The 26,341-nt window shown below is 33.9% G+C and overlaps 1 protein-coding gene across 2 annotated transcripts; it reads left to right on the top strand.

The window, feature by feature from the left end:
* Positions 1-244: 244 nt before the first annotated feature.
* Positions 245-2,615, top strand: LOC135842110 (uncharacterized). Of its 2 annotated transcripts, none has more exons than XM_065359472.1 (4): positions 245-710; positions 932-1,499; positions 1,614-1,868; positions 2,009-2,615. In XM_065359472.1, the coding sequence occupies exons 1-4, from the start codon at positions 534-536 to the stop codon at positions 2,182-2,184; spliced, it is 1,176 nt and encodes a 391-aa protein (XP_065215544.1). In that variant the 5' UTR covers positions 245-533; the 3' UTR covers positions 2,185-2,615. The 2 variants fall into 2 exon arrangements, with proteins under 2 accessions (XP_065215544.1, XP_065215554.1); XM_065359482.1 differs by having other exon boundaries at positions 1,981-2,147.
* The last annotated feature ends 23,726 nt before the right edge of the window (positions 2,616-26,341 follow it).

Below are 26,341 nucleotides of genomic sequence, written 5' to 3'. Positions count from 1 at the left end.
ACCTACTTATACCTACAAGCTGACTATTTTACTCATTTTTTTTTGTTTTTTTCATTCATTGACTACCTTATTTGAAGTTTGGAAAATGGAAATTTCTAATTTTAAAAACAAATTTGAAAAATACAGGAAATTTAAAAAAATGCACCCCATCTACCTGCGATCTAGCAAAACGGACTCCGATTGGAAATAATTTGATAACCTTAAAACAATTAAATATCATTGGCTGCCTGAGTGAAAATGAAAATCGACGTGAATACCTAGCGCGAGTAAACAATTATCAAAAATGTCGCGGTGATTTCGTTAACATCGAGTGAGTAATTTTTAACCTCACGATGAGCTGAATAATACATCGTCGAATGCTAATCTTCGCCCATAAAGATGTAATTGGTTATTCCGATGGGCGACATATCCTCATTATGAACATATCGATAGTGAAGATATATCTAAGTACGTAATGAACACTTCTTACACGGTCTGCAATCGCTGATAACAGATGTGCTGCGAACCTCAGTAAAACTCATTTGATAACCTATATGAAAAAATTAAATCGAATTTTTTCAGGTATCGTATGCAACATATCACTGATGACTAATAATTTACTCGTTAACGGTTATAATTGTTTGTACTACACGACCAATCAAATACGTTCGGTTCATTGTAAACATAGTGAGTTTGATGATGTGCCTCAAGACTTAGATATTAGAATTGAGGTAATGGAACTTTTCTAGCGTATACATATTTACGGTTATTTTACGAATAAAATAAATTAGAATAATCTTAGAACCAAAAACTAGATTAATCTTTTACTTAAACATATCAACTAACACTTTGATGGGTACCTATATTTCTTTCTAAACACCATGTCCACATTCAACGTTAAAAAAGTCGTAGGTAGTTAAAGTTTTTTTTTTTTTTTTTTTTTTTTTTTCAGGAAATAATTTTCGAGAACAACACATTCGTACAAATGAGCGAGAAATCATTCATAAAATACAGTAATTTAACCATGATCAAGATAAGAAATACGAAATACTTGAACAAAGTGAATCCTATACACAAGAACGTCTTCAGAGAGCTACACAAACTGATTTTTCTATCAATCGAGAATACTTTCACGGAATTCGACGCTTCTTTCACGTTACCTCGAAGTTTGAAGAAATTATCCTTAAGTGAAAATATTTTTTTAGAAAGTGTCGACTTAAGAAGCGCTACTTCGTTGAGCGATTTTTACGCTTTCGACTGTTCTCTGCGTTCGTTTCCTCAGTTTAATATACTAGCTCCTTTGACCACCGTAGACGTAAGATGGAACCCTATGGATAACTGGACAGCCGAAAGTCTAGCGCCATTTTGCTTATTACGAAACTTAAGCGTTGAATGGGGCGATAAAGCTGCCAGATTAACAGAACCTAAGCGTTATTGTCAATGCTTAAGGTTAGAGAACTGGATCAAAACGTATAAAATAACCGTCCAATATTCCTTAAATTGTACTCCTCCAGCTAACAGTGAGTAAAACGTAATTACTTAGTTTTTTTCTGTATAAATTTTGAAGTAGCAAAGATAAAAATAGTCCTTCGAAAGAAGACCAGTACGTCACAATGTTGCTAAATTTTTTCCAGCCCAAGATACTAGTGATAATTGCAGTACGATATACTCGAAAGAAACGCTGCAACAACGAAAAGAATGTTTAGAACGATATGCGGAATCGGAGGACCATCCTTGGGCATTCGTATTACTCGCTACGTTTTTCACCATACCTGTCTCGGCCGTAGGATTTTATCAATTGCGAATGCAGAAAACCAACGTTCGAAAAAAAAGAGCTGCCGAACATTCGTCTGAAAAGAAAAAAGTAACAAAGAAGGATAATAAATCCAGTAAGTAGGATAATTTTTCCAAAAATAAGCCCTAACGTATTAATATACTAGGTACCTTGTTATTAATTCAACCGCGAATTAACAAATTCCCTTTTTTAATTATTTTTTACAGTTACCTATTACTTTTCATTCGCTTTCAGCTACAAGAGGACCTGAAAAATCTGAGCGTGGTGGAGAAGCAGAGCCAAAGTCGAGAAAAGAAGAACAAGAAGAAAAAGAGAAACACGATAAGGAAAAACATGGCGACAAGAAACATCACCATCATGAGGAAGAAGAAGAGGAAGAACTAGAAGAAGAGCACGATGAAGATGAATAAAAAAGGACACTTTTGGGAGATAAAATCTGAAGAAGTTCGCTTTGTATCTTCGGTAACTTCGCGAGATAAGTTCGCGTTTCCGAATAATAATAATAACCAGTCATCTTATCATTATTTTTTAAAGGTGTAAAAGGAGAAGAATTCTTTTTGAATGAGAATATTACCAACGTAGCTGGTCGTTAATTTACCATTTTAGCTTGTTGTAGGGTTTATAGAGTTACTCAGCATGGTGTAATTTTTTTTAAAAAAACGAATTGTTAATTTTATTTCCATTTTTTGATTCGCTCTGTTGATAATGTCGTTCTATGTCGTGGTATTATTGGTGAAGTTGATTTTTCGACGAATTTAGAAATCGATATAATAGGTATAGGTATTTCTATACCTACTTCGTAACTACCTACTCGTATTTGTGTGTAAATAAAAATAATGCTTACGAGCGAAACAATTTTATCTTGGGCACCCCTGCGGATATTTTATTTAATTTTTTTAATTTTTTTCAACGATTTATGAGGTATTAATGCATGAAGTGCACTGAAAATTTTATTATAGAAAAAAAATATGGTCAATTTTCCGATCGTCGACTTGGGTAACAATTTGATACGCTGAAGCTTTTTGGGTTAGGATCGAAACGGATTTCTTGATCACTGATTTTTCATGATTTAAAATCGATTGATCTTGTAACCTCAAATTATCGATTTATTTGCGATTCTCGATTTTGTATAATCGATCATGTTCGAAATAAAAACTAGATGTTGAGCTTCAAAATGGCTTCTCGATTAAAAATTGATTTCTAGTGAAAATCGATTCATTTGCGATTATCGATTGTATGTGATCGACCATTTTCAAATTGAAAAATCGAGTTTCAGTCTTAAAAATGGATTTTTTTGATCACTGGTTGTTCATGATTGAAAATCGATTAATCTAACCTCAAATAATCGATTTATTTGCGATTTTCGATTCTATACGACTGATCAATTTTTAGATGAAAAATCAATTTTAGCTCCAATGACCCTAAGGTCAATCCTCTCGCTCGATGATGAATCGAGATCGAACAATTTGATTGATCGAATCCCAGAAATCGAATTCTTTGCGATTTTCGATTTTGTATGATCGATCATGTTCGAAATAAAAACTAGATGTTGAGCTTCAAAATGGCTTCTCGATTAAAAATTGATTTCTAGTGAAAATCGAACCTCAAAAAATCGATTCATTTGCGATTATCGATTCTATGTGATCGACCATTTTCAAATTTAAAAATCGAGTTTCAGTCTTAAAAATGGATTTTTTTGATCACTGATTGTTCATGATTGAAAATCGATTAATCTAACCTCAAATAATCGATTTATTTGCGATTTTCGATTTTGTATGATCGATCATGTTCGAAATAAAAACTAGATGTTGAGCTTCAAAATGGCTTCTCGATTAAAAATTGATTTCTAGTGAAAATCGAACCTAAAAAAATCGATTCATTTGCGATTATCGATTTACGATCGACCATCTTCGAATTGAAAAATCGAGTTTCAGTCTCAAAAATGGATTTCTTGATCACTGATTGTTCATGATTGAAAATCGATTAATTTAACCTCAAATAATCGATTTATTTGCGATTTTCAATTCTATAGGACTGATCAATTTTTAGATGAAAAATCGATTTTAGCTTCAATGACCCCAAGGTCAATCCTATTGCTCGAAAATGAATCGAGATCGAACAAATTGATTAATCGAATTCCTGAAATCGTGTTGTTTGCGATTTTCGATTTTTTATGATCGATCGTTTGAAATGAAAAACTTGCTTTTTCAAGCTTCAAAATTGACTTCTCGATTGAAAATTGATTTAAAGTGAGAACTGTTGTAAAAATCGATTTATTTGCGATTTTTGATTTCATATTATCGATTATGTTCGATGTGAAGAAACAAATTTCAAATGGTAGCGATATTAAAAATGGGTAGTAGTGAAAAATTAGTGAATTTACCTGGTGAAAAAATTCAAATAAAATAAAGAAAAAATAAAGAAAATTCATTATTGTGTTCATTAGTATTTTTTTTTCAATAATTTTGATCAAATAATTTAAATTTTCTTCCAATTTTGATTTTCTTGAAAATGTTTGTTTAAAAAATCATAAAAATGAAAAAACTGAAATACCTACCTGCGTGCCTACAAATTGAAAAAATATTCCTCGCAGTTTCAAGTCATTTGTTGGGGGTGGGGGGAGGATTTCATGCGGTAAAAATGTGAAAAATAGGTCACGAAAAAGTCACGATTTTTCCTTGAACATTTTTTAAAAAGCCCATAGAATTTGTTCTTCATAAATATTTGATGGAGAAAGCATCTAAAGCATATGCCCATAGAATGCAGATAGAAAATCAAAAATTTGTTTAAAAAATCAGAAAAATGAAAAAACTGAAATATCTGCCTACTCGCCTACAAACTGAAAATTTTCCTCGCAGTTTCAAGTAATCGATCTGGGTGGGGTGGAGAGGAGGGGGAGGGTTAATATATTTTAGAAAATGGAAAAAAACACTCTCTTTTTGACAAAATTTTTAAATGGTCTCAATTCTTGCTAAAAATTGTCTCTTTTTGCAAAAAATTCCTAAAAGTCTCACTTTTTACTCGAAAAATTGAACAAAAAAATATCTTTTTGTCAACAAAGATTACGAAGAAGTACCCTTTTTTTTGCCAATAGGGCGGAATATATCGAGTAAAATTGACTTGATTCTGAGATCGAGTTCGAAGACGACTCCGCCTTTGATCTTTTTCAGCTTAAACGAAAGGAAAATAACGAGAGGGTTGATAAATATCACGAATTGTATCGCATTGCACTGTTATGTTAATGGAAATGGATAATAATTATCTTTCACGTACCACTTGTTCATTAGTCCTTCGATGTTCAAGTGTTGTGTTGGGTCATTTTGTTCGGTAAATATTGGTGTAGGTAGGTATCCGTTTTACATACATATGTATAAGTCCCATGGTTATTGATTTCGACCGTTCGACGATGCATACATGGTCTGTCGCAATATTCGTTGACTATCGGTTCTTGCTTTTCACCAGTTGAATCATTTTACATCGTCACACATTGTATATTATTCTACAGCTTTATTATTATGCGATAGAAAATCAATTTAGAAACTGGAAAGCTCTCTCTGGAGCATTGAGACCGCATCGGTATCAAAAATTCCGAGCTCAATAATGACAACGACGTAGTCTGGCGCGGACTGGGTTGATAGGGGACCCCTGGCGGATGCACCGAATGGCGAATGGTGCTCTTGAAATTTCATCCCCCCTCAGAATATTTCCCCTCCAGTTCGAATACTTGAATGTGAGATGTCGTCGATGGCGTTTTTTGGCGAGGAGGTTCGAGCTGGATGGGTTATACAGTATGACACAAAAGTAGTGCTCGGTGGCTTTCATTTTCTAAGTGGAGAGAGCTAGCGAGATAAATGAAGCGGCGTTGAGTAGGAAAGTAACCTTGAAAATTCTAGACTCATGCACAGCATGTTCACAAAATGGAAAACCGGTTTGGTCAAAAAATTCAAACTGGTTTTTATTGGCGCAATGTATTCTAAACACTAAGGTGACAAAAACCTGATATGAATTTTTTGAAACCGGTTTATTAATTTGGCAAAAAATATCCAAAAATTGTAGATGGAGAAAGAAGCTTGAAACAAAAGTTGTAGGGCGTGAAAAATCACACAACTCTGTTCAATCACATTTTGAAACCGGTTCATTGGTTCGCATTTAGCAACCGTGTTTTTAACAAACATCTAAAAATTGGAGATAGAGAAAAAAACTTGGAACAAAAGTTGTAGAGCGTGAAAAATTAAACCATTTTTGCTGATTGGATTTTGAAACCAGTTCATTAATTCGCAGCAAGCCATCGAAAGTTACCTGGTTGCAAATTAATTAGCAATTTTCAAAATCTGATCAGCAAAAATGGTTTAAATTTTTCACGCTCTACAACTTTTGTTTCAAGCTTTTTTCTCCATCTCCAATTCTTAGGTAATTTTTGATAACTGGTTGCAAATTGAATATTTCCAATTTTTAGGTATTGTTTGATAACTGGTTGCAAATCAGTGAACCGGTTTCAAATTCCGATCAGCGAATATGGTTCAATTTTTCACACTACGCAACTATTTGTTTCAAGCATTTTTCTCTATCGTCAGTTTTCAGGTGATTGTCAAGAACTGGTTGCTAAATGCAAATTAATGAACCGGTTTCAAAATCCGATCGACGAATATGGTTCAATTTTTCACGCGCCACAACTTTTATTGTTTCAAGCTTTTTTCTCTATCTCCAATTTTTAGGTATTTTTTGATAACTGGTTGAGTGGTTGCAAATCAATGAACCGGTTTCAAAATGTGATTAGACAGAATTGTGTAATTTTTCACGCTCTACAACTTTTGTTTTAAGCTTTTTTCTCTATCTCCAATTTTTAGGTATTTCTTGATAACTGGTTAAGTGGTTGCAAACCAATGAACCGGTTTCAAAAAAATTCGATCAGTGAATATGGTTTAATTTTTTACGCTCTACAACTTATGTTTCAAGCTTTTTTCTCTATCTCCAACTTTTAGGTGATCGTCAAAAACTCGTTGCTAAATGCAAACCAATGAACCGGTTTCAAAATGTGATTAGACAGAATTGTGTAATTTTTCACGCTCTACAACTGTTGTTTTAAGTTTTTTTCTCTATCTACAATTCTTGGGTATTTTTTGTTAACTGGTTGCAAATTAATGAACCGGTTTCAAATAATTCATATCACGTTTTTGTCGCCTTAGTGTGTAGATACATTGCGCCCATAAAAACCAGTTTGAATTTCTTGACCAAACCGGGTTTCCAATTTATGGACACCCTGTGCATGGGCCTGAAATTTTCAAGGACGTTTTTGAAAGCCCTTATTTTTCCCTACTCAACGCCGCTTCATTCATTTCGCTAGCTCGCAGTATAGGGGCTTTGACACCCCCGCCCCCCCACGGCCTTTCACTTGTACTTTTATTTTTATTTTTTTTTTCGAATGAATCCTGCTACAGATAAAATTTAAAAAAATAGGGAGTTAATTTATTTTTAAAAGTTAATCAAACTTATTTTCATCAACAGGTAATTTCGCTCTTGAAGATTCCGAAAATCCAGCTTTTGAGATGAGAAATGTTCCGAAAAAGCAAAGAAATTCAATTCAACGTAACATTTCGGGTAAGAATATATTTTGTATTTATTTTAAAGTCATATGATTTCCTGCATGTACACAATACTTGTTACTTACCTCTGCATAAGCATCGTAAAGCTGTTTTTAATCCATCTTTGAAGATGCGGATGTTTCAACGAGAAGTACATCTGCTCACGCGCAGCACATGGCGTAACTCGATAAATTCCAGTTGTAAAAAAAAATTACGCAATTAGGTAATTCAAAATTGTTAATTTTATCCTAATTTTCTGCAATTTTTCGTCCTAATGGTTCGAGAAAGTACTGCAGAAACAACTTTTTCAATTGAGTAATGTTAATTTTTTTTGTTTTGTCAATATTCGTTCTTCGATCGAAATTCAATGTCCGAATTTTTCCCAGTATTTTTCAACAATGATGTGCAAGTAGTCACTACACAGGGTACAGGGTGCGTAGAAATATCGAATACCTCCCATGGCTCCCATCTCTACTCCAAAAAAAGTTTCATGTCCAATATTTCGGTTGGTCACTGTGAATAACAATAATGATAGCACATGATTGGTCATTGGATTGAGGTGATAAACATTCCTCCTATCATTTCCATCGATTTTTCTTTAGGGTACTCGATATTTCTGCGCACCCTGTAGTTTCGTTCGCATGTACTGTATGTACTTACTACCTTCGTTGAATTATTTTCCAAGTCGTATCCTATTTTTTTCTGGAGTTTTCTGTTCTCCAACCCATCGTTGTTTACTGCGTAGATATTTGAAAAATTCTCTTATCTAATCTCAAAATTCATATGTATTATTATTCTCGATTTTAGAGTGTTTTCTATTCATGCCGTCTTGGTATATTACATAGGTATTGTTGTACGGTGTGTATTTAGGAACATTTCTTATCGCTATTCTCAGAATTCATGATAAGATATTCGAGAATCGAGACATGGAGTAACAGAAAGGCAGCCAATGAAGAGAGACCTTTACTCTTTTGAAGGATAAATCGTTCGCTACAATATTCTTGATTCGACATTCGACTCGTCGGTTTATTTTATAGTTAGTGTAGTTTCGTAATCGGTTCGGTTCGGTGTGGAAAAGACCATCGTGGTCTTATCGTATGCGGTTGTCAGCAAGTTTTCTTTCACTGTAAGTTGTGCTCTTCGAGAACAATTTTTGTTTTATTCATAATTATATCATTGTATTAATTTCAAAGTCGTAGTTGATCATTAATCAGCTCTAAATTTTTGATCGTGTTCGTGTTCGTGTGTTAGTGCGTCTCGAGAGTCGGAGCTTTGCTTTCGGAAATTCAGTCCTTTAATTTTTTTTTTGTCTAATGTCGAGTATCTATTTGCAAATAGTGGCCGTGTAATAACGTTGTGTTCGGTTTTTTCACCTGTGTTCCTTCCAAGATGCTGTGCAGCTGCAAGTTTTCGTCGAGTTGCTGTATTTCGAAGGTGTCCTCAAGAGTCATGGTATGAATAATTTTAATTTTTAAAACGTATTTATTCGGTGATTGGGTGCTTTGAGATTATTGCGCATGCGCAATTTGGTATTTGACATGTGCATAATATGCTGGGAATGGGAAAGGAATTTCAACAACTTGTTGAAACTTCCGTTTTACGAATGTCGAATAACTTTTTTTTTCATTCCATTTTGATGATATACATTATGTTTATGTTTATGCATATATTACAAATGTGTTTTTCGTCATTTTTAATATCTCCAACTTGCACAATAGGGGGCTGGAGCCTCAAAGGGGTGTATTTCTTAACTTGGTCGGTACCAAAAAAATGAAACGTGGTCGAGAAGGGTACTGCTACCGGATACCGAATATGTGTTTTTTTTTCTGTTGGTTGGGCATTAGCACAAACGGATTTTATTGCTTTTTGAATGCAGTTTTTATGCATTTTTGACCGAATTTGACGGTTAAATCGTTCTGTAGTCGTAAGTACGAGGGCGTACCGAAAGATTTTTGTGAAATTAGTTCGACAAGATTATTTCCAACCGAACTGAAAAAAACGGCTGAAAAATACCCGCTCAAGGACGAATGATGGCGCTTGAGAAGTCGTTGGGGGGGGGGCTTACCCACACTCCAAAATTTAGTTTGACATTTTTTCCCTCAAAGTACCCGTCCGACCTACCAAAATGTAATAAAATTTCGCGTACAATCCGAATATACCATCAATTTTGAATTCCAACACTTCTGTGCCCCCTTCCCCCGCCCTGAAATGTAGTTTCACAACTTTTTTTTATGAATATTCCCGTGTGACCAATCAAAATGCATTAGAATTTTGCGTAGAATCCCAATATCCCATTAATTTTGAACTTAAACCCTTCTGTGCCTCTGTGCCTCTTCTACCACTCCATTCAGAGTGTCTACTGGCAAGAAAATAGCAAGAAAGCAAGAAAACGGCGAGAAATTGACATGGGTGGCAAGAAAGCGAGAAAATGGTATAGAAATTTCTTTCGAAAAGCAAGAAAATTTCCAAAGAATTCACAATAGGGATTGTATGAATTCTTTTATTTTTGGGAGTTTTCAATGATTTTCCTGGAATTTTCATTTTTTTCCCTTCAAATTTTGGCGAAGTTTCTTCAGTTTTGATATCACTATCTACACTTGAGTCATTTCAAACCACTGTAAACTGTGGTACTTCAGCATAAATAGTGGATTTAGAATTTCGGATTAAAATTAGACTTTTCAACTTCGAATTTTCGCGTTTTTAGTTTTACTCTAAATTACGGTAATTTTTTCCCTTAATTTTGACTGATTTTTTTTAAAAAGTATTTTAATAGTTTTTTCTCTGGTCTCGTGCTTTGAAAAAACTAGAGATTTTTTAGTTTACATTTTTGTGGAGTTGTGATTTTCCTTCTGCCAGAAGTTACGATTTGCTTCAAATGTTGATCATTTTTCATGGTTGGAGGGGGGGGGGGGGATGAGTTTGTTTTTTTTTTCATTTTCATCTTTTGCGGTGGATTTTTTTTCTCAGAATCTTGATATCTTTCATTCGTTAATCCTTTCTTCTTTCTCTTTCCCACCCTTTGAACAATTTTTTTTCAAGTTTAAATTGTTTTTTTCTTTTGAATCGTCTTGTGAGTTTTGCTTGAAATTTTTCGATGATTTTTCTCAACATTTTTTTGATTTTTTTTCTGAATTCGTATGTATTTTTAATTCTCGTGGGGACTCTGTTCTGAATTTTCAGTGATTTTTCCTGAACTGAACTTTCGAGACTTGGAGAGTTTTCCATTTTCATCCCTTCCATAATTTTATTTTGAATTTTATCGATTCGTTTTTCTGAATAAATTTTTGTTCTTAATTGGAGCGAAACCTTTTTTCTTGAATTTTCGTGATTTTTATGAAATTTTCTCCGAATTTTGCGCCAAATATATGTAGTAGGTAATTGTTTTCAGATTAAAGGAGGAATTGCGATAAGCCCATTTTTTGGCCCCACCTAGTTTTCGACACAATCACTACAAAAATGTTGTAATAAATGTCCAAAATACGACTCTGTGGTTAGTTATCACAATTTTTTTAGACTCCAGGGGTTCCCAAAGTTGCGAATAAATAACGATTATGTAGGAACCACTGAGTATAAATTTCAAAAACTTTTTTGCGTAAAATATTTGTTTGAAGCCGATTAACGTTATGTGAGATTTTCCTATTTTCGACCCTCGAAGGGAGTTTTGGTTTTTGGAAAATTTTGGAACCACCATTTTGAATCTACCCCTTTGAGCCACTCTATGCTACCTCATTTTGAGCTCGATAAAATTTTGCGCTGGTACTCAAAAATCCAATTTTCCACGTTTTCGTAATTTCAACATTTTGGGAACCCCTGGACAACTAGAAACCTGCGATTAGCGCCAAACGTAGCGTTTTGAGGTACATATATTATATTCAATAATCTAGGTGAAAAAGTTGAATTAAGCTCCCTGTATATTCGTAATTTTTTTTTGGAGCCTGCCACTTTGAGCACTCCTAAAAAAAAACCGTTTATGCATATTTTTTCAAATAAATAGAAGAATTTACGTTAGAAACACCTTAGCAAGAGCTCGATAATTTTTCATTCGATTTAACCTGTAACTTTCAAAATTGAGCTATTTAAGGTCAAATTCTGAGATTTTTACTTTCGATGAGTTAAATCTTCGAATTAATGAAACATACAAGACGGTCGTTTTTTCGTTTTTTGGACCCATTTCAGTATTCTTACCTTCGTTTTGATAAAATAAGCATTCATTAATGAAGGGTTTTCGAAAAATTGCATGAAGTGTCGATTTTTCATTTCTAAAAATCTGGTTTTGCTCTCCTCTCCCTCCATCACAAATAAAAATATATAAACTCTCCATTGAGTCATTCCACGTCAGTTCTACCAAGAATTGGTGAGGGGGGGGGTCGGCGATTTTTTAAAACATTTTCTTGTGGAAAGATCTTCCGAAGGGATGACCAATGGCGCAAATCGCAGCCCTCTAGCCCTTTTTTAAAGGCTGTCAAAGTTTTCAGCGAACTTGATTTCATCCATTTCAGCAGTGGATTACTCGATAACCGTGATACCTACCAAAATGGAACTTTTTCCAATAGTTAGGGGTTCTGAAAGGCTTTTTGGAGATATCATAAAAATCAGTGTTGCCACTTTTTTTCGTACGAAAAATTAGCCCGAAAAGTTTCAAAACGTAGTTTTCATATCGTTTCGATTCTCAAAAATACTGAAAAAAATATATTATGGACAACTTTTCATGCTGAACAACATATTAATAAATTGGGATGGTAACATGTTGACAAGTTGATTTTTAAAAATTTAAAGTTTGCGAAAAAATGCGATTTTTTGATTTAAAACATGAAAAAAAGTTTTGATAGGTGAAGTTGACCCATTTGATCCCTTTTTTACATATCCGTTGAAAAAGTTGAAAAAACCCATCCCTCGATGAAATGAACTCATCGCAAATAATCAAAATTCGAAAATTTCAATTTTAAATTCCAAACATCAAAAAAAAATTTAAAGTTAATTCTGTCGTCTTATTTTGACCTCTTTGTGACGTGATTCGTGAAAAAGTTGATAAAAATCACACTCATGGCAAAACATTGAAATTCGTTCATTTTTTGGAATCTTTTCGAATTTTGATTTTTTTGTGATGAGTTCATTTCATCGAGTGAAAGGGTTTTTTTCAACTTTTTCAACGGATACGTAAAAATAGGGGTCAATTGGTCAACTTCACCAGTCAAAACTTTTTTTCACGTTTTAAATCAAAAAATCGCATTTTTTCGCAAACTTTCAATTTTTTTAACTCGACTTTACGACGTAAAATGCCATCTCAATTTTTTAATATGTTGTTCAGGATGAAAAGTTGTCCATAATATATTTTTTTCAGAATTTTTGAGAATCGGAACGATATGAAAACTACGTTTTGAAACTTTTCGAGGCGATTTTTCGTACGAAAAAAGTGGCAACATTGATTTTTATGATATCACCGAAAAGCCTTTCAGAACCCCAAACTATTGGAGAAGGTTTCATTTTGGTAGGTATCACGGTTATCGAGTAATCCACTGCTAAAATGGATGATATGCATTTCAAGTTCACTGAAAACTTTGACACCCCCTAGCAGCCTTTAAAAATGGGCCAGAGGGCTGCGATTTGCGCCATTTGTCATCCCTTCAAAAGGCCTTTCCGCAGGAAAATTTTTCAGAAAAATCGCCGACCCCCCCCACCTTACCACTTCTTGGTCAAATTGACGTGGAATGACCCTCGTGTGATTTCACCCTGTAAACGTCACTGATGTTCAGCATAATTTAGGTAATTTTGATTTTTTGTCGGCTATATGACATGATACATCCTCCTCCCTCCCCAAGTAACATTACTTCGATCATTAATTTTCGAGGAAAGATTTTTTGTGGTGGGAAGGGGTAGCAAAGGGGGTAGAAAATTTCATATTTGAAGGCAAGAAAACAGCACGAAATTTGTTTTTTTTGAGTTCAGTATTCATTTTGATAATGATGAATGAAACCTAGTTGGGTTTCAAATTGAGGTATGTTTTAATATTATTACCTATTCGAAGAACAATTCAATTTTGACGAATTTTCGGTGACTGAATGGGAAGGGGAGGAGAGACTGAATAATTTTGAAAGAATATAAGTAGGTATACCTACTCGTGTTTTTACCTGGTGTTGTGAGGATTTTTTCCAATCTTTTGAACATGTATTCAGACTTCAGAGAACAGGTTATTGAAAAAATAAAGATGGAGTGAACTGAATAATTTTGGAGAGTGTTTTTTCGTGAGAGATTCGTCACGTGTTGTGCTGACGAATTTTTCGGCGATCATGATGAAAAATGCATTCGGTAGAATAAGGAATACGACTACGACTAGAATCAGGTAGTTCTTACAATTAGTTCGAAAACAAAACCGTTGGAATAAAAATTACGACATTTAATGTGGAAGGCAGGAGCAGCAAACTATGACGAAAATGTCATCGCCTGAGAATTCTTGGAAATGAATACTATAGCCTTCTCTTTCTAATTAGCTGTCTATCTCTCTCACACATACGTGTTGAATGAGAAAGAGAACCCTTCTGCCTTCTGCCTCGGGCAGCTCATCCAACTTTTAACCATCAAACTGACGCCGATAACGTTCTTACTTACGATAAGCGACTGGTTTTTCTTACTTGTGAATTGTGGTGGGGGGAAAGATTATCGCTTCGCATACCAACGCAGTCTAGTTTGGTTCGTTGTAAATGAAGGGGACGACGACGAAGTGCGAAGTCACGTAGATATTTTCTAACAATAGTCAATTGTGCGTTGGAGTCTAGTGTCGTTTGGATTTTGGTGCGAAGTTTAGAGTTTTTTTTGTTGCAAATTTTTGCTATTTTTTATTGTAAAGTATATTGAATTCCCGTTATTTATCGTATTTTTGCAGAATCGCCGAAGAATTAGTGAAAATAGGCGAAATTGAAAGTAGTGATAGTGTGCACCACTGACCACCACGTGGCCTGGTGTGTTGAGAAGATCTATATGGACAGCTGCTGGTAATGAATTCAGAAATTCAAGGTAGGATGCATCATGCATGTTATGAATTTATCTAATTTTATCGTGCATTATTATTATTTTGAAATATGTGTGTATAATGAACCGATTTTTCGAAAAGTGGTGTAGGTAATTTGAATTTTAGAAAATCGTATTAGAACGAGTGATGTGCTATCCAACTACGTACTTAGATAGTCCATTTGCGATAAATGCTGTATACAAACAAGTGTTATCCATATTCTGTGGATGAATAAACCGTATTGTAAAATTGTTATCTTCAACGCCCTTTAGATAATATGATGCAATGCAATGTGTGGATATGTAGTATGTACTATCCAAACTAGTCTCATAGTGATGCAGCCAGAAAAGTATGGTACTCGTAATATTATTAGTGATGAGTGTTCTATTCTATCGAAGAATTTTTTAAAAATAACTCCACCGAGCTAAAGGAAAATGTGGTATTTGAATTCTACGAGGTGTGACAAAATGCATAAATTGAACATGAGACCGATTTCATTGCCGCGCTTTTGGTAACCCCTGGCAACTTGTAAATTTTTTATCACGTAGTGCGGCATCGGCATCCTTCCTCTCTCCCCCTCTCCACTGCTACGTTTGCCCTCGCTGTGTGGCAGTTCTGGTTCGCCTGATGTGTCGCATTTACATTTAGTTTAGTTTGGTTGACATGTGTTGGTAGTGCTCGTTAATATACAGTTAGTGCCGAAAATATTCGGTTTGAATTTAGCGTCATTGTTTTTCGTTGCCTGCTCGCGTAATTATAACGATCGGTCAAAAGTAATTAGTGATTCTGAAAGCTCAAATCTTCCTCTTTCAGAATCACTATTCACTTTTGCCCGTTTGTGCTTTTAACTGGGAGAAAAATGAATATTCGTAAAACAAGTCAAAAATAGGCGTTCCAAAAATATTCGGTTTCAATAAAAAAACAAAACAAATAATGATACGCTCCGGGAAAAAGTACAATACGTCGGTAAAGGTCAAGTCGGAGATATTCACACTACAAATACGGCACACATTACGCACATTTCAAGACAAACCGTGCTCAGAAATGTTGAAAATTACCGAATTTATTCAACTTTGATGTTGAAGTGTTGAAATAGTTCATTTCGACATGAAATGACACGTTTCCCGGGGTAATTTTTCGCGTAGAATTCGATGCTGCAGTCTAAGTTTTTGTAAAACCAACTTGAGTACGTTTATTCTCGAAAAATTGTATAAAAGCTCACCGAAATGAACATGATAAAATTTTCAGTCTTTTAGTTTTTCGCATATGCCGGACGAACTGTACGTACCAGCAAAAATCTGTTACGGTGATCTGAAAGAGAATTGAATTTTCTACAATTTCGTTCATGAAATTTTTTGCTAGGATGCTTTGTTTCAAAACTGTAGATCTTTGAAGTTGGAGTAACGAAAAGTTGGTCTCATACAAAGATCAACTTTAAGATCAATTTTTCGTTACTCCAACTTCAAAGATCTACAGTTATGAAAGGAAGCGTCCTAGCAAAAAATTTCATGAACGAAATTGTAGAAAATTCAATTCTCTTTCAGATCACCGTAACAGCTTTTTGCTGGTACGCACAGTTCGTCCGGCATATGCGAAAAACTAAAAGACTGAAAATTTTCTCATGTCAATTTCGGTGAGCTTTTAAAGTTGCTCCAACTTCAAAGATCTACAGTTTTGAAACAAAGCATCCTAGCAAAAAATTTCATGAACGAAATTGTAGAAAATTTAATTCTCTTTCAGATCACTGTAACAGATTTTTGGTAGGACGTGCAGTTCGTCCTGTATATGCGAAAAACTAAAAGACTGAAAATTTTCTCATGTTTATTTCGGTGAGATTTTAGACAATTTTTCAAAAATAAGCGTACTCAAGTTGGTTTTACAAAAATTTGGACTGCAGCATCGAATTCTACGCGAAAAATTACCCCGGGAAACGTGTCATTTCATGTCGAAATGAACTATTTCAACACTTCAACATCAAAGTTGAATAAATTCGGTAATTTTCAACATTTCTGAGCACGGTTTGTCTTGAAATGTGCGTAATGTGTGCCGTATTTGTAGTGTGAATATCTCCGACTTGACCTTTACCGACGTATTGTACTTTTTCCCGGAGCGTATCATTATTTGTTTTGTTTTTTTATTGAAACCGAATATTTTTGGAACGCCTATTTTTGACTTGTTTTACGAATATTCATTTTTCTCCCGGTTAAAAGCACAAACGGGCAAAAGTGAATAGTGATTCTGAAAGAGGAAGATTTGAGCTTTCAGAATCACTAATTACTTTTGACCGATCGTTATAATTACGCGAGCAGGCAACGAAAAACAATGACGCTAAATTCAAACCGAATATTTTCGGCACTAACTGTACGTAGAAAAGAAATGTTGGAATATTAAATTCCATTTTTTCCCCATGAGGTAACGAATCGAACGCAAAATTTCCCATTTTTTCCCAAGCAGAACCTCGAATAATTTTTTTTTTTTTTTCAAAATTGGTAAAGTTGTTTTTGTCTTGTATTAACGAATTATTATAACACATACAGGGTGCCCAGAAATATCGTGAACCCTAAAGGAAGTTTTTTATTAAAAATATAGGTTGGCAACATGTTGGTGCAATGTTATGCACTTATCACCTTAGTCTAACAATCAACCATGTGCTATCATTATTATCATTCAGTGTGATCAAAGCAGAAAATTTTTTAGGGGGTTCACGATATTTCTGGGCACCCTGTAGGTACCCTAAGACGGTGAAACGGTGATACCTGCTGAAGAGACTTTCACGTAATGCAAATTGCTGCCAGGCGAAGATAATATCAATGATTCCAGTAAATTTGGCGCATCGTAGGAAGAAGTGAGCAGGGATTGTACTCGGTTACTTTTTCAGCAACTAGGATATGTACTAAAGTTACTAACTTGGTTACTTTCTGAAAGTTTTGGTTACTAAAACTTATTTTTCCTGGTTACTTTCTAAAAATTTTGGTTTCTAAAACTTGCCTTTCCTAGTTTTTTCACAAATTTCCTTTTTTTTTTTTTTTTTTTTTTTTTTTTTAATCAAAATATACATATAACCAAAATTCTTGAAGAAGAAAAATGCCCTAACTGCCTTTTCAGCGTTTTGAATTTCATTTTTCCAGATTCGATGGGTTTCTTTTGAAATTTTTTCAGGTTTTTCCTAATTTTAACAAGTATTTCTCATAATTTTTGAATTTCTCTGTATTTTTTAGTGGACTTTTTTCCTGTTCTAGTCGATTTTTACATCTCTTAATTGTAGTGATTTCTTTGCAAAATAATTTTTTCATGATTTTGTTTTGAATTTTGATGTTTTTCTTTCGCCTGAATTTTTGTTGAATTTTATCACATCGAGTTCTCGTGGTTTGTTCATGAAAAATTTTCCCTCGAGCTTGTTTGTTTTTTTTTTGTTGTTTTGAATTTTCGTGCAGTCTTTTTTTTTCATCTTTTCTGTGATTTTTTCGCAATTTCCATTTTTTTTTCCTCTTCAAATTTAGGCAAAGTATCTCCGGTTTTGGTAGACTTTTTTCAACTTTGAATTTTCACAATTTTAGTTTTGCTCTGTGGTCATTTTTTGCCTTAATTTTAACTAATTTTTTTTCATTTTAGCAGTTTTTTTCTGGTTTTGTGCTTTGAAAAAAACTAGTGATTTTTTTTGCTCACATTTTGGTGAAATTATGATTTTTCTTCTTCCAAAAGTTACGATTTGCTTTTAAATTTGATCATTTTTTAGGGAGGGAGGGGAGGGGAGCTTCTTCAAGATTCGACGAGTTTGGTTTTTTCATTTTCACCTTTTGCGGTGGATTTTTTTTTCTGAATTTTGATATGTTTCATTCGTTGATCCCTCCTCCTTTCTCTTTCCATCCCAGGTATAGGAATGGTCCTCAGGATTTCTATTTTCTTTGAAATTTTTTTCCAAGTTCTAATTGTTTTTTTCTCTGGAATTGTCTAGAATTTTTGCTTGATAATTTTTGATGATTTTTCTCAACATTTTTTTGATTTTTTTTTTTTCGAATTCGTATTTTTAATTATCGTGGGGTCTCCTCTGTTCTGAATTTTCAGTGATTTTTCCTGAACGGAATTTTCGAGAGTTTTCCATTTTCATGCCTTCCATAATTTTATTTTAAATTTTATCGATTCGTTTTTATGCGAATTTTTGCAGAATTTTCCTTTGTGCAGTTTTTTTTGAGTTTTTTGAGTTTTTTTTTTTTTTGATTTCGAGGCTCGATGTTTCTATTTCAAATTTTTTTGGCTTTCTCGATTATTTTCGCGTTTTATGCTTCCCACAATTTCAATATGAAACTTGTGTCAATTTTTACCAGATTTTGTTGTCGTTTTCTTGCAAATTTGAGGATTTTTTTTTAAAATGAAATTTTCTCCAAATTTCGCGCCAAATTTCAGTAATTTTTTCACCTTGAATTTTTGCAGAATTTTCCTTTGTAGCTACAGTTTTTTTTTCGAGTTTTTTTGGATTTCAAGACTCGATGTTTTTATTTGGAATCTTTTGGGGCTTTTTTGATTTTTTTCACGGTTTATTTTTCTCACAATTTCAATAATTATTTTTTCCAGTTTTGTTTTTTTTTTCCTTTTTTGAAACTTGTGTCAATTTTTGCCAGGTTTTGTTGTCGTTTTCTCGCAAATTTGAGTTTTTTTTTTCTTTGTGAAGCTCGGTACATTTTTTCGTATTCGAATTTTTAACACAACTCGACGCCTTCTGGAGCAAATTATAAATTCTGGAAAAATTAAAAATCGCGCCGCAGGCTCCAGAATGACGTGATCACCTTGAATGCAATTCATACGTGTCCCACTGTCCCTTCAGTCCCCTTCTCTTCTTTTTCACAATGGACTACGTCGCTTGAAAATAATGATCAGAGTAACGTTGATAATTTTGAGCAGCTGTAATTTTGGTTATGAGGATCTCAGCCAAGCTCTTTCCAAAAATCGACTTCTTATTGCTTTTGTTGGTAAATCAAAAGGAACGACTTCACGTAAATTTATAAAAAGGTCAAATTTGAAAAATTGAATAATTACTTACTTTATAATCCTTTTGGATGGAGTTAACGAAATAAGAAACATGGGTATAAAGTGTAAGGTTCCTTGATCGATTTTTGTAGAATGATAAAAACAATGTCAACGATAATAAATTCCCTATCAACTTACGTATGGTCAACTTTTACGAACAATGAATAATTAGGACTCAAGTATACAAAAAAAATGTCTTCAATTAGGATGAGAACATGAAACAACTTTATTATTATATTATGGATGGCTTGGTATAAGTAAATACCACGTAAGTCCAAAATCCGAAATTTTTCAGGAGAACAAAAAAATATTTAAAGCATTCATATCTTGTTATTTGCAGTTTTAGATTGCATTATTACCTATATTTTAGGGATCTTAAGGGTATGGCCTGATGATATTTTATAGGTTGATCAATTACATATTAGTTGATTAATGCGCTTTGAAAGGACATACGAGGTTTCTAAAGACAACATACAATAAGATTTTCATCGTACTTACGTACGACTTACTTACGTGGTTTTTAACAAGGACTTACGAGGTTTTTAAATTTACAGTTGATGAAATTCTTGTGCTTACCTCGTATGTCGGACTTACGTGGTTTTTAATGTTGGATTTTCGCCGATTAGAGCAGTAGGAGGTTTTTGAATTCGGATTCCTCGTTTTTTTTTTACTATACAAACCACAAAAAAAGCATTTTCAGAAAAATCTGGACTAACGAGGTTTTTATACCAAGCCATCGTATAAACAATATTAAAAAAAAAAAAACAAGCAAACAAACAAATAAAATCTATATAATTATGCAAGAAATAAATAAAAATATACTTATAAATTTAGTAGCACGCCTTGAATTAGAGATTGAATTTAGAGATCGTCTTCATCATTTCTTTAATTAGGATGAGAACATGAAACAACTTTATTATTATATCAATTTAAAAAAAAAAAACCTATACAATTATGCAAAAAAATAAAAAAATATACTTATAAATTTAGTAGCACGCCTTGAATTAGAGATTGAATTTAGAGATCGTCTTCATCATCTGACTGGATGAGATCTGAAAAAAATATATACATAAGTAAGTAGGTAAACGACCAATTGGCTTTTTTAAATAGGTACTGAAAGTTCAAAATCAATTGAAACGTCGACTACTGCTTTGCTTTTTTGGGTACGTGAAAAGGAATTACATTCTGGTGAAATATTTTAATGTATTCTTATTGTACCCTCTCTTTTAGTACCCTAATTATTAGCATAATATTTCATCATGTGATGCAAGTATAAAGAATTTTGTAACACCGACAAAACTTTGGATGACTCGAAACTCCAAATATTCGTAGAGCAACGTTTTTGCTGAGAAGAATGAATTATCATCCCTTTTTCAGGTCGCTGTTTCAAGTTTGGGTCATACTGCTTTTTGCAGAATGGACATATTTCTTTATGCGGAGAACAAAATGAATATATTTTATTATCACATGAAGAAGTATGCCCAATTGCCCAATTTTGATACCTGATAAATTAATATTGGAAAAAAAATGAATCTTTTTCCAACGATCTCGATTCTTGAATGTTTATTAAATAAAAAAAATTCAATAAACGAACCAATCACTTTATTGGTTTGAAGACAAAAAACAATCTCAGAATTAAAACCAAAGTGTACAAATTTAATCAATTAAAATAAAAATCCTAGTTTTGTCACCTTCCTTATGGGTAAAGATTGCACTTCATAGTTTGTTTTGTGCTTGAAAAATAGGGTTTGTGGCATCTTCTAAAAAAAAAACAACAGAAAATTTCTTACTGCTGCTGTAATGATCGTTATCTATTTTTTTAATGTCTAGTATGCGTGTATAGAGTGATGCTGGCATGTTGCTGGTGCTATATCTTTTGGAACCATAAAAATGTAACAATACCTGCACATTTCGTTTCGAAAAATAACTTGAAAAATTAGCTGAAATTTTAAAATTTTACAGTGAATTTGTATCTTATAATATTTTTGGAAGTTTTTTCGAAAATGATAAAAATAATAAATGGGGAATCACTTTCTCACCAGTGGTCACCACTTCGGGGGTTGGGAGGGAGGAAAATCCCATCTTTGAAAATAAGAGGTCGAAGTGTGCCTGATGGAAAAATATTTTCCGATACGAATACCTACCTATATACATAATATGTATAAACTTTGAAGCGAGCAGAAATTCGTTAATTGATTTTCATGTTGCCAGGTTACTGTGAAATTTCCAATTTTTTGGAATTCTTCTGTTCGTTTTATATGTACATTATTATTTATTATCAAAACATTATTATTTATGCATCGACATCCATTTGAGGAAGAATAAATACTTACAAGTAATATTGAGCAATTTGAGCGTAAGTCGAACGAAGCGGATCCGACCGAATCCGAAGGAAGGTTGCCGAAAAAATTCACTCGTTCCTCTTAAAACTTACTGCTAAAGAACCAACGAATGGGAAGAATCAGATAGGTCGATAAATCAACGAATCAAATACGACCTATATATCTGGACCTGTATTACCACCACCTGTACCAGATCCAAGGGTTTTATCCATCGCTCCATTATAGCTGTTGTTGTTGAAAATTTAGACTTAATTAATAGAAAAAGTGACATTTCACTATCAATATGAAATAAAAAGCAAAAACTTGTTGAAAATTTGAACCAATGCGAACGAACGATGAAATGAAATCGTATTTGGTTTTTGCTATTTCTCAATAATTAATGAAAAATCATCGTTGACAATTTCTTTATTCGTCCTCTTCTGAATTCTGAAATTTCATAACAAATCTCCGCATATTAGCAACGAATTCAAGTGCTCGAATTTGAATTTTTCTATAATCAAAGCTCACCTTTCTAATTCCTTGGAGATTGTTTCATTTTGATCCAGTCGCCGTTGTGTTCTTATTTAATTCAGCACAGATTGCCTTAACTTTGCTCTTCATGTCTTGCCAAGACTATAAGAAAACAAAATGTAAGTAAGGGTTAAAGAAATGTACTGAAAGGTAACTCGAAGTATGACCCCAATGTAGTGAACTAACATGCTTTTCTCCAATTCTGCCATTCTTTGGTATAGCTCTCCCTCTTGAAAGCTATTCGAATTTTCGGCCATGTCTTCTCAATTTTCATTTTGATTAATCGATGTCCAGGAATTGGTCAGTTGGCCAGTGGCCAAGATGGGACAACTCTCCAATTCGGACACTATAGCATTTCCTTCTGTGCTTGTGAGGTCTTGGCTGATCTCGGGTTTCTTTTTAGAAGGTTTCGAGGGATCACTAAAATAATATGTAGAAGAAAAATACTTACTTCATCATTTTTGGTATCACGAGCTCTGTCGTGAATAATAATTGAATCGTTGCATCTGTCCATTTAATTTTCGACGCTGGATTGGTAGTGGTAGTTTCCTTCAATGATTCACTAGCGGATGCAACACGTTTTTTTTTTCTTTCGATTTCGTGGTATCCATTAGGTATTTGCAGCAATTCTGCAGCTGGAACGATATGCACTTGACCTGAAATAGCATATAGTTAATCAATTGAACTACAAAAGTAGACAAAAGATAAAGACATAACTTACTTCCTCATAAAATTAGTAGGTACAGTACAGTTTCGGTTTCAGCAGATTCAGATATAATATTGATAAGAACTCAAAAAAACATTTAATTTCCAACTTGTAAAACAATTAATTTTAATCTATATTTTGCTCTTTTAGCTTTACTCTTCTGTACTTCCTTTCCAGCAGGTGTAAAAAACATACTTATTAGCTACGTTGGATCATAATTTTTTTCAATCGATATTCTTGGTAACGGATTCGAATAAAGTTTTTCAAGTTGTAAGTTGGAAATATTTTCCGGCGATAAAGATGATGACAGTGTTCGGACCACCTGCCAACTTTTGTAATTTTTTCCTGAAAGTTGAGTTCAAGAAACTGTTCCTCATTGTATCCGTAATTGAATTTGAAGCATGGTAAATTTTTGATAGCTTATAAATTGCTGAATTTTCAACCACTGTCAGGTGGCATCGTTAAGACTCTGAAATAGATGATGGAAGTAGAAAGGTGACGATAATACCATTCACCTAGGAGAGACGGACAAGATTATTCCTTTTAGGATTATTAATTTCCTTACTTACATAAAAATGCACCGATCTCTTACCTACCTGCTAGCTCAGCATTGGGTTTTGTATTCGAAAACATTCGTTAGTTTTGCGTGGATTTTTAATCGAATAGATTACTTACTCAAAAATTTAAAGGCCGAATGTATCTAAATGTTGCAAGGTTTCGTATTATATTCTTCAGTTTTTTATAAGTTGCTTCTTTGGACCCGGTTCGGTTCGGTCATTCTCCCTTGAATCATTATATTCCAGTTCTCCATTTTTCTTATCGTATCTACAGAATTGAGCAAAAAGCTAGAATTATTCATTCAAGGTGTGTATGTATCAAAAGGGTAGTAAAGTTGGGAATTTTAGGAGAGAGATTCTTTATTTTAACATGACATCGACTCCAAAATCAATCGATATTTTTTATGCGGGAATGATTCGGATCATTCCATGTCAGTTTTACATTAAGAATTTTCGTAATTTTTCAAAACGAAAAAATTGTAATATAGTGCAGTCAATATGCAATTTGACCCAAACATCATTACAAACAAAGGTTTTTTTGGTGAATATTCTCTAGGGTGGTGTGCTGAACAACATACTAAAAGTCCCCGCCCCTACCCCACGAGCTAACCCCCCCCCCACCCCACAGTGGATCAAAGCCCCCCAAAATCAGTTTTTCATCAAGAACTCTTGAAATAATATTGAATTTTGAGTAAAATGAGCCCAGTGATCATTTCATCTCCTCCCCAATACCTATCAAATGAGCTATCGACCAACTCCCTAGCCTCGAGGGGGTGGAACTACGACCCCTCGAAGTGATCTGATTTCAATAATTTTACATTTTATGATTTGGGACTTGTAACCTGTTCTAATTAATAAAATGAAGTCAAACTTGGGGAATGGGATTCTTTTGAGAGCTAGAATTGACCTCTGAAGTGGGGAGGGTCAAAGTTGAAAATTACAGAAAGGTCATTTTTTTGGAGGGGCATAACATGACCCCAAGTGGATGAAAAGGGTCCAAAATCATACCATCGGACCAGTACCCTATCTGTGATCAACATATCCAAATTTCAGCTTCCTAGGTCATCCCCGCCCCATTTAAAACGGAATTAAGCTAAAAATCCCCTTATTTTGCCCCTATTTTCGGGTTTTTTCATCTTGAAAGGAGTGGGGATGACCTAGGAAGCTAAAATTTGGATATGTCGATCACAGATAGGGTACTGTTCGATGGTACGATTTTGGACCCTTTTCATCCATTTGGGGTCATGTTATGCCCCTCCAAAAAAATGACCTTTCTGTAATTTTCAATTTTGACCCTCCCCACTCCAGAGGTCAACTCTAGCTCTCAAAAGAATTCCATTCCCCAAGTTTGACTTCATTTTATTAATTAGAACAGGTTACAAGTCCCAAATCATAAAATGTAAAATTATTGAAATCAGATCACTTTGAGGGGCCGTAGCGCCACCCCCTTGAGGCTAGGGAGTTGGTCGATAGCTCATTTGATAGGTATTGGGGAGGAGATAAAATGATCACTGGGCTCATTTTACTCAAAATTCAATATTATTTCAGGAGTTCTTGATGAAAAACTGATTTTGGGGGGCTTTGTTCCACTGTGGGGGGGGGGGGTCAGCTCGTGGGGTAGGGGCGGGGACTTTTAGTATGTTGTTCAGCACACCACCCTAGACAATATATTCACCAAAAAAATCTTTTTTTGCAATTATGTTTGGGTTCGCCCATTTTTTTCTGCAATTTGCCTGGGCTAATATTGATATTTTAAAATGTGTAATGATTTTGGAAGATGAGTCAGAGAATCAAGCTTGGCAAATCTGAAATGATTACATTAAAGTTTCAGTCTCGGGTCTTGACCATATCAGGAATGAAATTGAGCCCCAAAACCAAAAACATATTGAAGTTAGAGGATATGAGAGTTGATGAATGGTTGTCCGATGGAAAATCGATGGATAGTGGTTACCGTATACTTTTTAATTTATCAATTTGGGGGGGGGGGGAATGAAAGGATAGGGGAATTTATATTTTGTCTTCTATGATATTATTTCATACCCAACTGGACTGTGTAATTTTTTAAAAAAAAATAAGTATACTGTTCTGTAATATTTAGATGTTACGAGTTTGGAAAGAATAAATTCTGATATTCATAATATTATTAAAATCTTTAAGTAATCGAGGACGAATTATTCGGTCTTTCGGAAAAGATGATAAAGATTTGAACATTTATGTACCTTACTTAATTGCATTTTGTTCTCTGAATCATTATGCAATGTAGATGAATTCTTTGAGGGTTTTTTTTTTCCTAATGTTATAATATGTTTTTTCTGATGCATTAAAATTCCTCAATCGAGGTCAAAGTGTGCTGGATAGATAAATATTTCCCGTTACGAATACATTTATGTAAGTATAAAGCGAGCAGAAAATCGTTAATCGATTTTCACCTTGCCCTTCCTGTAAAAATTCCAAGTTTTGGGAATTGTCCTGTTCGTTTTACACCAAAACATTATTCATACATCGACATCCATTTGAAGAAGAATAAATACTTACAAATATTTGATGGCCATTCTGTTCACCCTTTCATTTTACATGTTTGACGTATTGCTTACTTTCCTGTTTCAAGAAACCACATTTTTTTTTGCCACAGTTTAATAAATGTCTGCCCCTTTAAATAGAAAAGTATGCAATATGCTGAACAGCGGAATTGAAGTGCAAGTCATAGGCACACACCACACATGCACCAGTAGTCGTTACCATTACCACCCGAGCACATCTTTCCTGAAATTCACCAGACTTTCATTTTGCTAACTGTACAATATATTTAAAAAGCATTACATATTTTAAAATTACCGAA

The sequence above is a fragment of the Planococcus citri genome, chromosome 1, assembly GCF_950023065.1.
Source record: "Planococcus citri chromosome 1, ihPlaCitr1.1, whole genome shotgun sequence".
In the NCBI taxonomy this organism is placed as follows: Eukaryota; Metazoa; Arthropoda; class Insecta; order Hemiptera; family Pseudococcidae; genus Planococcus; species Planococcus citri.
The sequence above is the reverse complement of the archived record's forward strand: the minus strand, read 5'-3'. Positions and strand labels throughout refer to the sequence as shown.

What these genes read in the sequence shown, in the direction of transcription:
- LOC135842110 (XM_065359472.1), top strand. Translation starts at nt 534, where the DNA reads ATGAAAAAATTAAATCGAATTTTTTCAGGTATCGTATGCAACATATCA. An exon ending in ACTTAGATATTAGAATTGAG is followed by an intron (nt 711 to 931) that starts GTAATGGAACTT and finishes TTTTTTTTTCAG; the next exon opens with GAAATAATTTTCGAGAACAA. An exon ending in TTGTACTCCTCCAGCTAACA is followed by an intron (nt 1,500 to 1,613) that starts GTGAGTAAAACG and finishes AATTTTTTCCAG; the next exon opens with CCCAAGATACTAGTGATAAT.